At 40.1% G+C, this 18,249-nt stretch overlaps 1 protein-coding gene across 5 annotated transcripts; it reads right to left on the reverse strand.

Annotated features, from left to right (window-relative positions):
* Positions 1 to 756: 756 nt before the first annotated feature.
* On the reverse strand, positions 757 to 17,591 carry igf2bp3 (insulin-like growth factor 2 mRNA binding protein 3; the record flags this gene model as incomplete). 5 transcript variants are annotated; one of them, XM_079484598.1, is made up of 16 exons in its annotated part: positions 757 to 855; positions 941 to 1,054; positions 1,144 to 1,275; positions 2,186 to 2,260; positions 2,482 to 2,598; positions 3,564 to 3,635; positions 3,900 to 4,034; positions 4,335 to 4,470; positions 4,987 to 5,109; positions 5,219 to 5,353; positions 5,516 to 5,794; positions 6,492 to 6,555; positions 6,628 to 6,679; positions 9,886 to 9,934; positions 16,407 to 16,467; positions 17,417 to 17,591. In XM_079484598.1, 16 exons carry the CDS (start codon positions 17,589 to 17,591, stop codon positions 757 to 759), a joined length of 1,818 nt encoding a protein of 605 aa, XP_079340724.1. The 5 variants fall into 5 exon arrangements, with proteins under 5 accessions (XP_079340724.1, XP_079340723.1, XP_079340727.1 ...); XM_079484597.1 differs by having other exon boundaries at positions 2,482 to 2,601; XM_079484601.1 differs by lacking the exon at positions 3,564 to 3,635 and having other exon boundaries at positions 2,482 to 2,601; positions 3,903 to 4,034.
* Positions 17,592 to 18,249: the final 658 nt, after the last annotated feature.

The raw sequence follows: 18,249 nt of genomic DNA on the forward strand, positions 1-18,249 counted from the left end.
CTGTTAGCTATCGCGCTAATGTATGCGGTAAAACTATATTTTTTGCGTGCGCGGAAAGCGGAGTTCGAGGTCCGCTTGTTAACTACAGACAAAATTTTACATTTTCTTAAAAAAATAAAAATGTTCAAGAACTATTAGCTTTATAAAGTATACAAAATACCACAAAGCAAAATAAAAAAGAACAGAACGTTTATCATTTTCTTTTTTTCTGAGGTACTCTAGCCTGAGGTAGATCAGTAAAATGCATATTAACTATTTCCTGGCCAACACCAATCAACACTTCCCTCAGTTGTAAGTGGCAGTGTTGTTCCACCTTCTTTCATAATTTCATATATGTATATATATATATATAATCTATTAATCTATAAAATGCATCAGAATTTATAAAAAGCCACTCTGGATACCAGGATCACATACTTCAAACATTAATCCTTACCCATCTCAAGCCAAAGACCTCAAAACCCCACCACATTCCACCCATTCCTTCCCAACAAACGTTTGAACAGCAAAAATAGTTTCAAATGAACTGAAATAACGAAAAACTGTCAATTAAAGACTGTAGAGCCATTGGCCCGGGGGAAATTTTCCAATGAATTCACATGCTTTGATTCGGGAAAGGGGTGTGCGGGTGTAACCATATCACTAAATCTTGAGGAGGAATGGGTGTCAAAGTGGGCAGGGTTATAAGGACATTCCCTGACCCTTGAGATAGGCGTGTCCCATATCCAGTTAAGTCTCCGAAAAAACGTAGTGGCTCTATTTCCTCCGGGCGACTGGCGGACCTGTGGCCGAGGCCTTGGGCTGCTGCTGCCGCCTCACCTGAGAGATAATCTCCTGGATCTTTCGCTGGGCCAGCTGAGAAACAAAACAAGACAAAAATCAACATCACCCAGTCACATTTTTTATTTCAAAGCCTAGCTCTAGAATGTGAGAAACTCACCTGGCTTGCATAGAAGTGGCCTGTGATCTTCACCACTACTTGGTCGTTTTCATCAGGCGTCTGATCCCGTGGGACAACCACCTCCGCACTGGTCAAGTTCTGTAGTTCATTAACCTAAGAGAAATGCATGCATGAACATGACTTGCAGGAGATTACCAGAGTAGTGAAACGGGATGTCAGGAAAGTTCGACGCCGTTTTTTACCGTTTTGCCACCTTTGCCAATGACTCGGCCAGCAGCGAACGATGGCACTTTTATGTGAGCCTCCAGCTTCACCTCCTCTTTCGGTCCAAAGAAATTCTCTTCTTTTAACTTCCCAAAGATTCGTCCCTGAGCCTGAGGAAGACATTTATACAGCAATTATTTACAAAGCGATAATTTAGAGTTACATATTCAGACTAGAGGTCTTCACGGGTCCACTTAGATCCGAAAACCCGAGGTCCGGCCCGAGACCCGAGCGGGTTCGGGTCTAAAAGATTCACGGGAGCTTCGGACACGGGTCGGGTATATTATTAGTGTCTTCAGGTCTCGGGTAATATAAAGTAAAAATTTTTTGCTTAATTGACCCGAGGAAGACCCGAACTATCCTGTACAATAACAGCGCGTCGCTTGTGTGTGTGCGTGTAGTTACCAACTCTCCTCCAACCCTCAGCCGATCGGTTGAAAGCCACGCAAATCTTCAGAAAGTCGCGGTGATCTGAAATCACCTTAGAATTGAAATCCCGAAGTTTCCAACGCTGCAGGGGTTTGCACTCGATGTAGTTACCATCGTATTCAGGAAAAACATACTTCCACCAGGCGACCAGAAGTAGATATTAAAAGACGCGCACATTTCAGTACTACGCGGTTTGGGACACATTGTTGAGACCGAATGTTCGCGCGAGTGGTTGCCATGTCGTCACTTATTTAGATTTGATTCAGCTAAAATTTGCACAACCCATTTAGCCTCAGTTTGCGCAATTTGCCAGAGCAAAAGAAGAGGATCAACGTGTTCATTGCCATATACATTTCATTAATACACGTCGGTTTACATTCAGGTCTAGTCGGGTTTAAAAAACATATACGATGGGTCGGACTCGGGTCTAACATTAACGGGTCTGTCTCGGGTCGGGGCTTCAAAATAAAAACGTTATCGGGTATGTCTCGGGTTCGGGTAAAAAGTGATTCGGGTCGGGTAAAGATCTTTGGACCCGAGAAGACCTCTAATTCAGACGTCTACCTTTATATTCGTATGAAAAGGTTTTACCTTGAACTGTGCCTCCGGTGGCCCAGTAATAATGACCATTCTTTGCTTGGCGTCAACTCCGTCAGCTGGGGCAATCTTTCAAGAGAGGAAAAACAGATTTTTAGACTTCATCCTACCTTTATCAATAATAAATAATATTGGGTCAATATGTAACATTCCAAGTGTTTTTATTATTTAAAGGTATTGTAATGCATCATGGCACATTTTGAAAAGATTAACGTACATTTTTCACTCAACTTTTAATAGTGAGTGGTTAAAAATATCCCACTTGGGCCTCTTCTTGGCCAACAACTTACTTTAATTGACGCACCAGCAAAGCGACTGAGCTGTTTGATGTGCTGGCCTTGCTTGCCGATGATAGCACCAACTGCCAGAGCAGGAATAAAGAGATGCACCGTTTCCGACTCCACCTGTCCCTGCTGACACACATTCAATAGAAAATAAATCTTCAAGACTAAAATGAGATTTGACTTGTCTGCTAACCAAGAACCATTCACACTCAATTGTTTGCTTGATATTTTTAAATAAAACAAACATGACTACACTCATTTACACAGCCGATTTAGAAACACTGCTTGTTTAAAAAGTCAAAGATTATGATTATTTTAAGTAGAAAAAATAGCTAAAGATTAAAGCACTGAGGAAACTAATTGCATGACACAAATGTGCATTTTGAAGGTCGTGTCAAGGATTCAGTAACATCAAAATCAAATCTTAAGATCTTTCTCTTTGCAATTGAGCAAGAGGTGAAAAAAAGCCAACACACACTCCCTATACATTTAAAGGAACAGTTCAACCAAAAATTTTAAATCTGTCATCATTTACTCACCGTCAAGTTTTTCCAAATCTGTATAATTGTCTTTGTTCTGACGAACACCGAGAAAGATATTTGGAGGAATGATTGTAACCAAACAGTTCTTTGTCACCTTTAACTACCATACCAAACAGTTTTACAGCACTTCTGACTACCATTGTAATGTTTCCTTCTATGGTAGACAATGGGGTCCAAGCACTGTTTGGTTACAAGCGTTCTCTCAAATATCTTTCTCTGTTCATCAGAACAAAGAAATGTATACAGATTTGGAACAACTCGAGGCTGAGAATTTTGGGGTGAACAGTCCCTTTAATTCTAATTCACAATGTTAGTCCATGTTATTCATGCCCTTCCCAACTCACTGGACTGACATTCGTCTCCCACCCCACACAAGACTTCAGGTCCACATATTGCGTGTTAAACGCAGCGTTATCTTGTTAGTGGAGACTGGCCAGAGTCATACCACCCGGCTTGCGACTACTCCGGACGCTAACATTTGTCTCCTCAGTAAATCCAGCAGCGAGCAGCCAAGCCATGCAGTGCATGGTGGGTAAAGAAACTTACAGACAAGGCTGGGCTGCTACTGGAGGACAGTGTAGAGGCCCAAAATGGCACCTCGCCCCCAAACACGCTGCACTAGGGAGAAACATACACATTAACACACACACACGCACTCTCTCTCTCCCTCTTCCACACATACACCTACATATTCCCTGTTCACATCTTTTGAATGTTGTGTTATACGTGTCAAGTCCTTTTGAACAAATTTAGTCTGGCATTCTTGTCCTGTTGAGACCTCACTGAAAGGCTTGTTCCTTTTTTTAACAGCCGATAGTTTGGTCACACCCATAAATGCAAATTAAACAGACAAAAATGAATTAAACAATCGTATTTTTTTACCCCAAATGATTGATAGCCAGCTTGAGCTGCAGCTGGAGGTCCTGGAAACACAGGTGACGACATCCCACCGCCCGCCGCACCGGGGAAAAGGCCCAACGCATTCAGATTTAGCCCAGGAATCAAGTTAGACTGAAGCTAGAGGAACAGAGGACAGAGTTTGTCTTAAACGGTTCATGTGTAATTGGATGAACAGCCCGCAACTTAGAATTAACTTTCAAAGAAAACAATGTACGTGTGAAAATTACATCATGACAAATTTAAAAGAATTTTACATGCAAGCAATTATGTCACCATAGCATCTCATGTGTGTAAAAGTACAGAAGTTATAAACTGTGTTTTTCATCATTATATTGCTGCCTGGGCCGTTTCTCCGTTTGAAGGAACAAAAACACTGTAGAGCCTCAGAATAAAACCTGCTTAATGACTCAAACTCACATGCATGGCAGCAACGTCGTTCTCGTAGGACTCGCGGATTTTCTTCATGATTTCCTCCTCTGCTTTTGCGCAAGCCTCTAATGTGCCCTTAACAGTAATGGTTCGCTCTGGGTTATACAGGGTCAGATCCTGCAGGCTGAGAATGGAGTGACACGTAAAGAGTGGGAATAAAATGGGAAAGACGGATGTTATCCAATGTTAAATTGAATTGAACGGCAGACAAATATTCAGCCAGTGGGTCAAATACATCAGGCAAATGAACAATGGAAGATATGTATTTTTCAATTTCAACGTGAGGAATGTTGAATTTGCTTGAATGCCAAACGATCTTTTGTACAAATCTACAAAACACAAAGATGTTTCTTTAGTTTACATTTTCGTGTTGGGCCTAAGAAAATGGATTATAGAGTTGCCTGTTGTGCAAATCACCTATCTATCTAGAAGGTCATGCATTGTCACTTGCACATACAGCAATGTTGTTTGGTTGACTTCACGCTCTTTTTTAATCAAGATGACGTCTTAAGACATTTATAAATAATGAGACTCATGGTGAATCAAGTTACCAGCACAACAATCACCTCAAGCAGCATATATACAGCAATAAAGTAAGAGCTGGCACATCATAAATATTACATTTTAAAATATGACTTACGGTGAGATTGTGATCTTTGTGTCAGTATCCTGCTCAATTTTCTTCAAGTTTCGTCCTTCTTTGCCAATCAGACGACCCACAAAGTTATTATGAGCCAAGATCTTCAGGGGAATTTCTTCAGTGCTGCGAGCAAAGGAGAACAAACTGTGACACAAGTGTCTGCATAACAGCGCAGTATGACGGACGGGGAAGAACGAGTGGATTGACGTACAGTGCTTCAGTGTCCTCGCACATCTTAGTGTCGATGGCCTCCTTCTGCATGATCTCCATGATGCTCCGACAGGCCGAGCTACAGCCCTCTGGTGTGGAGTGAACAGTGATGGGCTTTTCTGCCGCTCCGGCATTCTCCTTACGGTGGATATCAATCCTGCGGGCACATGCATGGATACGCAAACAGTAAGCACGACCCAGTTCTTTCCAACACCCACGAGACAGAGCGAGTTTCAACAACCATCTTATCCGTAGGGTTTGTAAACTATATCATTTTTTAAAAAGACACCAGAGGAAGTACAGTATAGCGTATTCTTACTTCGAGTGAGTTTGCTTTGTTATATTGCGGATGGTGGCACCTTCTTTGCCAATAATAGCTCCCACAAACTGCGTGGGCACCAGCATGCGCAGAGGCACGTCTGACTGCAGTTTCGGTCTCGCGCCCAGATTAGGGGAACCTTGGCGAGGCGGCCCGCGTGGGTTGAAGCCTCTTCTGTTGCCCATGGCTGGAGGGTCAGCTGCAGCGTTCTCATCTGGTATATAGGAAACCTTTAGTGCGTAGTTTTCCATAAGGAAGCCGTTTAATTTGTCCAAGGCTCTGGATAAAGAAGGAAGGGAAATATAAACAGACTATCAAACAGACAGTTTTTCCTTCAAAAAAGTTAATTTTATTCAAGTTAAAACTTTAATAAATAAAAGGACAAACGCCACAATAAATGGAAAGAACTAACTAAACTTAAAGGGACAGTTAATCCCAAAATGAACATTATCTGAATCCAGGGGATGCGAAATCATAAAATATATTTAAAATCAAAGTACCAAGAAAAAGTCTATGGTTTAAATAATAAAGTTTATCAAATACACACAATTTCTTGGACACCATTCTAAGCAAGAGGCACGAACGCCGTGTTAAAATTAACCGAAACTGATAGGGGTTTAATAGCACGAGGCTTAAATGTGCCGGAATGCCAGACCCCTTTGAGCCCACCAAATCTTTCATTGACACCCACTAGCGGATGCAAACAGGAACTCCCTATTGTGCTCAAACAATTGCCGAAGATTCTTTTATCCCAGTCTTTACATTCACGTACCAGGGGCTTCCTCAACTCCCGTGACCGCTCTGCAGTTCTTCTAATCAAACAGTAGGTGGCACTGAATGAGTTATTATAATTGCTGAATAAACCCCAATAGCATTGCATGCAGAACTAACAGTTTTGCATTTCACTTGGAGACATGGGACAGAGAGACGCTGGGGGGTGGCCGTGTGGGCCGAATCGGAGGCAGATGGTACTCACTCTCTTGCTTGGTCCTTGGCGGCATATCGCACGTTGACAACAGCGGTCTCTGTGTCTGTGTTGACTGAAGATAGGATAATAAAACAATGAGCGAAAGCAAGAATTACCTTTTTTTTAAAGAAAGTGCGCAACCCACCTTGTTCACAGCTTTCCACTGTGCCGTACTGTGCTAACAACCCGTCCAGAACCTGTTGGTGACAACAAGCAAAGGAAACTTTTGGACTGTGCAGAAGAGCAATGATGAAAGAATAAAAATTGTGGTAGTGGTGTTGAGTATGAAAATGGTATAAAACTAAACATATCCGGCCAAGGCTGGCGAACAGAAGGGTAAAATTGGATGGCAGTTTCCATCCTGCTGGTCTGGATTTTGACCGAACTAAAGTTAGGCAATATCAATATAATTTAGGATTGGTTCACTTTATACATATTACACAAAGCCAAAAACAAAACATATAAAAAAATAATGGAATGAAGTGTAAATTGGTGTCTGGGATTTTTTTCAAGGCACAAGTTGTACGTTTCCGCCACGCGTTCACTGAAGGAACCATGCGGCCATTGAGCGCCTATTGGTTTCCTTTAACCAAGAATGTTCAAATCCACCAGCTCTCTATACGTCACACATACTTAAGCTCACCACCCCCCACCCACCATCACTTCCCTTTCTCCCCCACGTCTTCCTATTGGTTGGCACATGCATTACTATGGAATTCCCAACAGCCATTGGGCATCTGCTGCCATTGGCTATGCAACCCGTCGGTCTTTGTCAACAGGCCAATGAGACCAGGGTTTATTCAATCGGGTGAAAGAGGAAGGGGGTGTGGTTGGCTTTTGGACACCATGCAGTGAGGGGAAGGGGGAGAGGAGTTGATCTACACATTCTGTGCGTCCACACGGAATAGGCCCGCAGCCAGAATGTGCAGTCGGTTAAAATCGAGCTCTGGCTGAGCTTGCTCGAGCCTGGTGGTCACACAGAAAATCCCAAAGCTTCGGCATCACAGATAACTTCGAGATCTCAAGCATTTGTGAAACCCTCAACATGTGCCCACACTATTAAAACAGCATACAAATACAAATATAAATACATTTGAACAAAAAATAAATAAGGTTACACACATGCAATAAAAAAGGGGGGAGGGGTTAAATAAATCTTGCTCGAGTAGGTACTTCACATTTTCGCAGCGTGACATCAGAGGCGGTGGAAATATATTTAGGAGGAATAAAATAAATTGTGCTTTATTTCCAAGTGCAGAAGAGATTTTTTGGGACATTTATCTTAAAAGCACAAAAATCCCATAAACCATAGTTGTATTTAAAGCTAAATGTTTTTGTGTGTGTTGTTTTAAACATTGAACTGCATAAACTTTCACACTTTTAAACGTTTATAATTGCATGCTATCAAAGCTCTTTTAAAAATTCGGTTACCACCACAAAAAACTGTGCACATGATTCATCAGACAGATCATAAAGTCTGAGGAATAGTGCAGAGGAAAACTTGTGCAGTGAATTAACATTTCTGTCAGTATATAAGAATCTACAAATGTTAAATTGCATAATTATTTACTATTAAAGACTGAACTTACAGAATTTAACAAGTGACCCCAGTATTTGTTTTTTACTCCACAAATGTCTGCATTTATTTAGCTGCATTTAACAACTAAATGTTTATTTTGGGTGTGCCATGGTTGAATTTCTTTTTTATGAAAATTATACCATAAATATGGAAAGAATAAGTTCAATAAGATTTTAATAAAATTCACAAATAGTGAAAATAACATAGTAAATTACAACAAACATTTGGTCTTAATTTATATATCATATTGATATATCTCTGCTGTCCTTCTGAAAACATGCATCTTTGTTTCGTGATTTTTATTTTTGCTATAAATCCTTAGTAGTCACCCTTTATGTTTGTCACTGGGAAGTGCAAATATCCAACCAATAAAAAGTATTGCTTAACATTGACTACACAGTATATAATCATTAAAAAAAAAGTGTTTTTCCATTTCCTGAAAAACATTCAATTCAACAAGGATTCAAAAGGACAGCTGCAATATCATGGATTGCTGAATAATTATGATGTATAAATTATGCTTTCCTTATTGGAACAAGTCTCTTTAACTAGAGATTTCCACACTTCTAACCATCTGTCAAATGTTTTATGATCATAATAAAATTCCTACAAACGCAGGGGTCTTGGAGGAATCAATATCATACAAGGGAGTTTTAAACTCAATATTATAATATAATATATAAGAGTTTATCTCCAATATAAAGCAAATCAACTGGTCTTGTGAGCAGTCTACTATACAGCACCATAACTGACAACAGCGATTATGAGGAATAGAAAACACAGAAGGGACCCTGTGGAATCCCTTGGTGTCCCGCAGAGGAAAGTCATATGGGTTTCGAATATTCATTCAAATATAAAAAAATCTGTCAAGCCTAAATGTTAAAGCAGTAAAACATCACCACAGTACAATGAATCTGAAGAACTTCGGTGGACTTCTGAAAAGGTCTATTCATGCACTGCAGTATCACCAAATGAGGATGATGCGATAGAGAGGAACAAGTCAAGCAAACATTTACGGTGACTTAAAGGGTCAGTGGGATCTTTAGCTCACACTTTGAGCGGGAGAGAGAAAACAGTGTGCCACACTTGAGAGTCCTTCTGCACATACAATTATTTCATAAGGGTAGCTCAACAATGTCTTACATGATGGAAGTGGGCTAGTTAAGCTTAAATTGCATTTTTTTTCAGAACATTATGATCAAATCAAGACTTGAGATCTAGACTGTACAAGTCCAAATACAAAATTCAACAAAAACTCAAAAGGTCTTGAAAAGGTCACAGACATAGATCAGGGGGAATGGCACTTTGGAATCCATGGTATTGTACAATAGTTGTTTAAAAACATAAAAATCAGTGCTATTTGTTCTAGATCACATGATGAGGGCTTATGACCTGCAGGCTGACTGCGATCTAACTGACAGCTTGTAATATTTCTAATTCAATTAATTTGGGGCAATTGTATACATTTCATCCAAGTGTGTAAGCACTTATGAGGTTGGTGGTTCAAATGCCAATGTTGGTGATGAGCCAACAAATCACAATACTGCTTTAACAGCGCAGACCTTGCGCAAGCTCTAAATGACCAGGTATACTTGACTTTCCGCGTACGTCTCTCACACAAAGGCATCCGCACAGCTTCTACAATTTGCGCATGCGCTGTTGTTTGCATTCAGCCCACAAGGTCTAAAAAAAAGGGCTCAATACGGACTGGGTGTGTGGACGACCACGGACCCTCCTGATGACGAAAATAACATCATGCAGGCAGCGCACTGACAGCAGACTATACTTTTGCCTTTACTGTATTTAAAAAAGAAAAGCACTTACTTCCCACTGCATGTGAGGTGGAATGTTTCTGATCTGCAGCTTGCAGCTCCTGCAAAGACAGAAATGTCATTATAAATAACACAAGGCCATCTATTAATCCCACGGGTTATATTGAGATTAAAACAGTCCATATATTTTAAGAAACAGAATGGTCACCAAAATTAGGAGCGTACGTGCAAGACCACAACACTGTACACAAAAATTACACAAATTGCCTTCTGATTTTGGTTAACACTCAGCAATTGAATAGTTCAAGGCCTAGGCACAGCTATAGAATCAAAAGATGGACGAATTTTTGAGCAGTCATCTGTTTTTCCTAGATTTCCTCCAGATACATAATGCTATCCGTATAAGACCACCAGTGTTTATGTATTAATATACCTCTGAGACAACCTGACTGTAAAATGTGTATTTTCAGATCAATTTAGGGGTAATATTAGCAAATGATAAGTAACCATTAGACCAGGGGTCTCCAACCTTTTCGCAAGCTAGGGCTACCTGAAAGAGATGATTTTATCTAGAGGGCTACTTTTAGATAAAATACTTTTAATGTGATGCAGTATTTTACAGTAAACTGGTCCAAATTGAGTTCTCTCACACATATTTTTGTACTTCAATATATTTAAGCTTAAACCAAGTGCTAATAATAACATTTTCATGACGATAGTCACATATTCGTCAACTGTTCTGAGCATTATTGTTGGGCAGGCACCTTACAGAGTTCCTGTTGGCTACCAGGTGCCTGCTGGAACCCCGTTGGAGACCTCTGCAAACTAGTGATGAGACTAGAACTACCAAATTGCATGCTGGAGTTCATCAACTGGAGCAAACACAAAACTGGGATTTGTTGTATTCCCAGACAAGGTACGTAACCCAAACCAGTCCTCTAATGCCACCCATGTGTCTGACAAGGCAACTCAAGCCTCTCAGTTCCAATATGAAGTTTAGAAATCAAGCTATTGATCATTGATACAAAATAATCAGGCTTTTAATCTACACATGGACATGCATTGAAATACTTCAATGTGTTTATCAGTCCATACGCATGCAAATGACGTCACAGGGGGAATGATAAATAAATAATACTGTTCTTGTTTATATAGATAGACATTTGTGACAATTCCAGTTGAAAAGCTAAACCTACAAACTCTTAACAATGTTCGGAGTCTGTTTCATGGTGGTTGCCGTAAGAACATCAGATATTAAAATTAAACAGAATTACGGGATCGCAACACTTTAGTTCGCTGCATGTCCGTGGGCATGGTCATTCTCAATGCATGATGGATATCTTTACATACCTAATAAACAGATAAAACTGACTAGACAAGACATGATGTCCATGATGTCTGGCGTTTTGCCAGGTGCCTTGTTGTCTGAAATGCCGACGTGTAGATTGAAATGATAAACGCAGGGTCAATTTAGAGGCTTTTTATATAAGGAAAGAGTGTGGTTTAAACAGTGCAATTCCTATTAATAGAAATTCTGAATTTTACATTTACGCCAAACATGTAGTTGTATAAAAAAAGACATGATTCTGCATTTTCCTTCAAAGCATCAGGTAAAAAAATTACCTGTTACTCGCGTATTTAAGTCATTAAATATCTACATCACAACAGGCTATTTGAATATTAAAAAGGTGACATTTTGGGGTAGCGAATCACGCTGTAGCCAATATAGGCAGACAAAAGATTTTGAAAAGACCAAAATGCAACTTTTTAATCTGCAATTTTGAATCAAGTCTATATATAAGCCATTTCAAAATTCTAACCCTAAATATTCCATCACGTGCAGGACACTCACTTCACAGGTCAGCGTTTCACAAAAGTGTGCATTTGGTGCAGTGATTATGCAACATCTATAGCGGCCTGCTCCAAAGTTCACACTCTGTATACTTGTATATTTACATACTAACATTGACAAGAACAAAATGTACGGAGGACATGGGAACACAAATACGCCTCTACCTGAACAGGCCAACACACAATCACACCTCATCTATCAAACATGCACATACAATAATAAGCGACCAATAGCGGCTGGTTTTGAAGAAGAAACTTGTCATTGATTGTGGTGAATGAATTTGAGTGCATATTTGCTCCAAGCAATCAGTGTGCCTCAACTATTTTTTATCTGTACAGCAGTTCTCATAGATCTGGATTATTTAGTGCACTACACTATTGTTAAAGGCTATCTGCAAGCCAGCACACACACACACACACACCTCACTAAAACACACACAAATCATCCTGGGTTCAAACTAATGTTGATTTTTAAACTTTTAGTAGAAAAATACATTTCAAGTAAAAATCCTACTAGTAATTAACAATACGCAAAGTGTTAATTCGTATTTGTTTTTCAAATTAATTATGTAATGTCTTAATGTTCGTTTTGCAAATCGTTAGGGATGCACAATTCAATTTTTTAAAGACCGAGCACGTTCACAGATATTTATTTTCTGGTTTTTGCAGAGACCGATGTCTGAACCTTTTCACAAAATAGTGAGACTAATGAAAATAGAATAGCTTCATAATTACAAACAACTCCACCTTAAGCACCTTCAGCTCTGTCACATGAGGTATCAGTGCATTTTTAAGAGTAGGAGTGTATGAGCTTAGTATCGACCTGATACTGATGCATCCCTGATTGTACGGTGCAAAAAAATGAATCTCATCTTCATAACCCAAACTCCTTTAAGAAAGATTTTGTTGCAACTATTTCCTGAGTTAGAGGAACTAAAACTGTCTAACCGAATGGCTGCACTGTACAGTCTCTGTAAAGAAGGAAATACGCATATGTATGCATCTATATTTGGAATATAATAAAGCCTTGTTGGTACCATTTATACTACCACCAAAAATGTTGCCCCTTCTTTCTTAATATTATTAGGAAGAAAAATGTCCAATTCTGTTGTTTTGACTAGATATGCATGTTTACATAAACAAATAAATGGACATCTGAAAATGCACTCCTTATCTCGGCTTTACTATCTATACAGTGAGGTCTGGAAATGAAATGTTAAATACTGTGCCTGTGCTTTAAGGGGAAACTTGGACGCATGAAGAGCGGCGTGGAGTCATCCTTCTCAGGCTGTATGAAGAACTTGCATTCTACATCTCTGTGTGATTTCTGGTGATGTTCACAGTCACTGGACATGTTTTCCCCTGCACGCTTTGCCACATACAAGCATTTTTCTGCAGTGTCAAAAATTCAAGGCACGGGAATCCAGATCTGATCCCGTAAACTAGAACTAGTCAGGCAAAACACCCTAGGTAGGTCAGTGCTTAAGCTCATCTTAAACAGTGCGGAGTTCCCGTAGAGAAAATCCTGAAATTGTTTATTTAGAAATAAACAAGTAATAGACACTTATCAAATTATGGCCTGAGAGGGATATTAAAGAACACGAGAAGCTGCCCTTTCTTCACTAACAACATACGGTGGCAAAAAACTAGTGGAATTATATAATTACCAAACAGAACTATATCGATTAGATCTAAATACAAAAGCATGTACACCCAATAGTATAGCAAAATTTAAGCTACACGAAACATTAGCACTTAGTTGTATGAAAAGACACACGCAACAACAGGGGAAATCCACACAAGGGATGAGGGCCGAGCATATAGGTCCATGTCTGCAGGAGAATTTAACTTGAAGATTTAAAGGTTTTTTTTTAGTCATACATAGCAAATAATTAAAGACAAAACTTTACATTTTACTTTTGTTAAAAGCCAAGTTGTACTACATCCCAGATTTGCCACTCAAATGAAATGCTTCCCGTTTCTTTTGATGAATTTGGTAGCGATGGTGTGCTTTCCAGCACGGGTCTGCATTCCAGTGGAAATGCAAAATGGAATGTTCTCCTACAGCAGATTAAGCTATAGGAGCAAGGGGGAGTGCATGTATGTGTGGTTAGGACGGGGGTGGGGTGCTGGTGCTCCATTTCAGGGTAACAGAAACGCTCTCTGCCCCAGGGGGTGGGGTCTGGTCACTATGGTAACAAGCTAGGTTACAGAAGCGAAAGGGAAAAGGGGTGGGGGGTTCGGTTGTGATGTAACAGAAGTTCAGGGCATCTTCATTTACTTAAGACAAAAATGCGACAGACATGCAACATAACTTTCTCTGCATTTATGCATGTATGAACATATACCAAACACTTTAGAATTCCAAGCTCCCCCCTCAAACATTCCTGGAAGCACCAGAACACACAGCGAGACACTAGTCACATGGCCCTAGATAAATTACTATAACCTGTATATTTAATATCCTGTTTTATTATTCATACATTTTTATATTTTGTAGGCATAAATGGACAAGAACCACATTTCATCCAGAGCTAACGTGAAGGCTCAACTTTATTTTCTAGTTTGTTCCGAATTGTAGATTTCGCCAATGCACTGCATTTGAATACCACTACTAATACTCGTGTACCCCATACGTGGAACTTTTTTTTTTTAATCAAGAACTGAGTCAGATTATAGCAAGACAACATAAACCACATATATACAATGTTTCCCCAGTACCATACATGCCAAATCATTTTTCCACCGTTTATTTCTGAATTCTGGAATACAAAGACAACTATAATTTCACTAAAGTAGTCAACGTACATTGCAAAATAATTTAAAGATTTCAAATCAAAAGCCAACCAGATATTTTTCTCACCAGAATGTCTGCTCTAGCCGAAGACCCTTTCCCACACACACACACGCTTTTCCAGTTGGGGCCCCTCTTCCACACATCTGTATGCACACATACATGCAATGCAAGCTCTTGGCGTATTCGCTTTTGCTAGTAATCGAGGGAAAGGTAGAAATGGAAGAAAAACGGCTTCTGGAACCAAACTTACAAAGGCCAATGGGCTCGACACACACTCCTTGTACACTTAAGTGTACACACACACAAAACTGGACAAAGACAACCGTCATGTTTATGCATGGAAGCTTTTTAGAAGCTACGTTTCAGAAATTACAATTTGAAATGAATACAAATATGTATTATGTTAACACAGGTTAGAGTGAAGGTTAACAAAAAGAACACAATATTCACGTGTGATCATAAATCTGGTGTAAATACAACTTTGCACGCACCCGGCTACTTTGACCACACTAAAGGAAACTATTCCATAGCATGCACACTAATATTGGAACATTCACACAGTCCACACTCAATGAAGCAAAAAGGACACATTTTAGCCAACTTCTATGGATCTGTGTGTGCGTGTTAAGATGGGCAGGGCCTAAGCTGAGGCTCATATGATAGAATGCAAGATGGCTCCCAGCATGCATTTCACCGTACTTAGCTCTCATTGGCTCAGTTTAAAACCAACTTTACATACACAACCTCTGACCTCTTTCTATATGTATGATGAGCACATGTACAGCACACACAGAAAATTGAGTCACAGGGCAACATTTTAAACTTGAATTTGACGGTCTATTTGAAAGTCTATTTAACATTTGTTTTGCACCAAACTCTTTGAAAACTCCTTTTAAATGTCAACGTGAATAAAACGTAGCCCACTTTCTCATTAAGAATTACATAGTTAAAGACCCAATAAGAGCAATCACCAACATTTAACCATAACGAAATATAATAAATTATAGGCCTAATGTATTAGAAAAAAATTAAGTCCTTTGTTTGAGAATTAAACGAGAAAAGTCAAACAGATTTAATCTACTGCATTAATTATAAACGGAACAATTTACTCTTAAATTCTACCGCTAGCATAAAATAAACACAAGACGTCAAATAATGACTGCACTATAAAGACGTACGGCTTTTCTTCGAAAATAAATTAAATCTGAAAGCCGCCACCTCTTCGCAACTGTTATAATTTTAGCATAAAATAGTAACACATTTGGTCAAATGAACTGTGCTTTATGGCTTTGACCACGTCTAGTCTTTCGGGTTCCCGTGAACCCGCAAACCAGTTTTCGTGACAAGACCTCGACCCTTCCAATCCACGCGTGCAGAGGAGTCCATCTCGTGCATGAGCAGCGCGAGAAAGTGAAAGAGGGGGAGGAAGCACTGAGGCATGACTAAATCGTAGTTTCTTCTTAAATGGACGCCACTGCAAGCATGGCTCCATAGATGCACATTCGTGTGCAACGTGCGGACACATTTACGTGTTGACTTTGCACACCTATTCGTCGTTTCCTCGTTTATAGAGGCCTCGAAGGCCCAGTGCCATGTGAACTCTGAAGCAAGGATCTCGGATTTGACAAAAACTGATTCCTCACGCTGGGATGGAGGATTCATCAGCAGCCTCTCTTACACACATCTTTGACAAAAAAAAACGTTCATGCACGCTCCGAAATACACAAAAGATCTTGCCTTTCGCTTGCAAATTTGAGCAGACTGTTAAATCACGTCAACAACAAATACAAAGTCAGTGAAAGAAAATAAGCAAGCCCGCTTTAAAATCTAGGCTAATGGGTCAAAATATTTCGTTATTTAATTTAATTAAAAACACAAATGTGGCCAAGTGTGTTAAAAAAAGCGAAATTTGCGAGAATTCTTACCTTTGTCGTTTAGGGACAGAGTGTTCCACTTCTAAGACCTTTCCGTGGAGTTCTACTTTCCCTGAAAAATATTAATTGCATTTTAATAAAATGACACCTCAAGCGAAATGTCCAATTATTTTGTATGTGTTTACAATGAGCGAAAGTGCACTGCAAGCAAGAACAAAAAAATATGTATACGACGTAAACAACGTACACATTTAAGAAAACATTCACGACGATCAAAAGCTAAATCAGTGTTAATTTAGGGGGGGAAATTCCCAGAGGTTAAACATGGAAGACACATTTTCCCCCACGTTTACGTGAAGGCCTCAGCCACGAGCAGCGAGACATTTACTTCAAATGTCGAAAATTACAACGGACGTTTATGGTGTGTTTAAAGCAAATGTTGCAAATCTACGCTGTTTACACTCATCCCAAATACAAATCAACCACTATTGTTGAGACAAGGCGACTAGTCGAAGGCCTACAAGCCACCAATGCAATCCAACCACCTGGTGTTACAAACCTCGTAATTGCAACAACAAAGTGATACAATTTAACAATGGGAAAGTTCGCAAAGCAATAAATAACGTGTAACACGTTACTTCCACTCCTACTTCTACATCCACAAACTGTTTAAAAAGCCGCGAGACACGTTTAAAAGCCACCCAAACATTAAGACCTTTTTAATTCAAATGAACAGTGTGCGCAACCACTCTCCCCATTCACATCTACGAGTTAAACATTATATCACATTTTGCACTTCCCAGACAAGCAACGCTATAACTTTGATGGACAGTTCAGTTATTTTGGCAGTAAAACGAGTTCGGAGCAATTAAGCCCGTGGTTTAAAAAAACTGAAAGTGAATTGTCCACGTCCATACAGCCTTTACTTGCTCAGTAAACGCACACATCGCACACATTTGGCACAGGCTTTTAATTGTTAAACGCGTGTCCATTGCTTGCGCATCGCAATCCATTTATATTGCGAAGCCTACACGAAGTCACGCACAAATCTTCATTCTCACCTGAAAGAGTGTCAATGGCCCTCATCGCTACCTTTTCGTCGGGGCAATCCACAAACGCGTAGCCACTTTTTACGAGAAAAGGTGCACTGAACGGTATCTTCCACTGCTCAAAGATACTTTCCAAGTCCAGCGCGCTCGCCTGCTCGCTCACGTTCCCAATGTAGAGCTTATTCATTTTGTTGTAAATGGAAAAGAGCGACCGTATTGCAGAGGGGCAGCCCTTTATCGCGTCGCTCGGATGGACAGTGTTTGGAGAGAGAGAGAGCCGCACTGTCGCTCAGCGGAGGGTCTGGGAGTGTTCTCCCAATCGCCCCAACCTATTGAGATATTTGATGGACGAGATCGCGGCCGTGGTTGCGCGCACTTGCGTTTCCTCCCGCTTTACGCGATCTCGATTATTTATTCCGTCACCTCCTTTGGGCGAGGGCTGGGAAGAAAATAGAGAAAGTTATTTTTCTTTGGCAATGCGACTAAACTGTCACACACGTTTATGTAAGCACCGCCTCTTAATAACATCGAGAGAACTGGGAACAAAAAAAACATCTATGTTCGTCTGCCTTTTTGAATGAGCCACGTGTTCAAACTACAAATCAGTCCTGCACGTGAGGTGTCCCGGTTGCTCAATTAAGTGTCGGATTGGGGGGAAATGGCACACGGACGACTGGGGTGGGGACATATAGAGATGGAGAGAGATAGGGACGGAGTAAAACCTCTCTACGTGCATATGCTGGAATCCCGTTAAAAAAAAAGCTACATCTACCCGTTGTAGGCTACTGTTCAATGATATTCCGTTCTGTGGACTTTTTCCTCTACTAATGCCGCTCTGCTCTCTT

This window comes from Barbatula barbatula (genome assembly GCF_947034865.1).
Source record: "Barbatula barbatula genome assembly, chromosome: 21".
NCBI classification, from domain to species: Eukaryota; Metazoa; Chordata; class Actinopteri; order Cypriniformes; family Nemacheilidae; genus Barbatula; species Barbatula barbatula.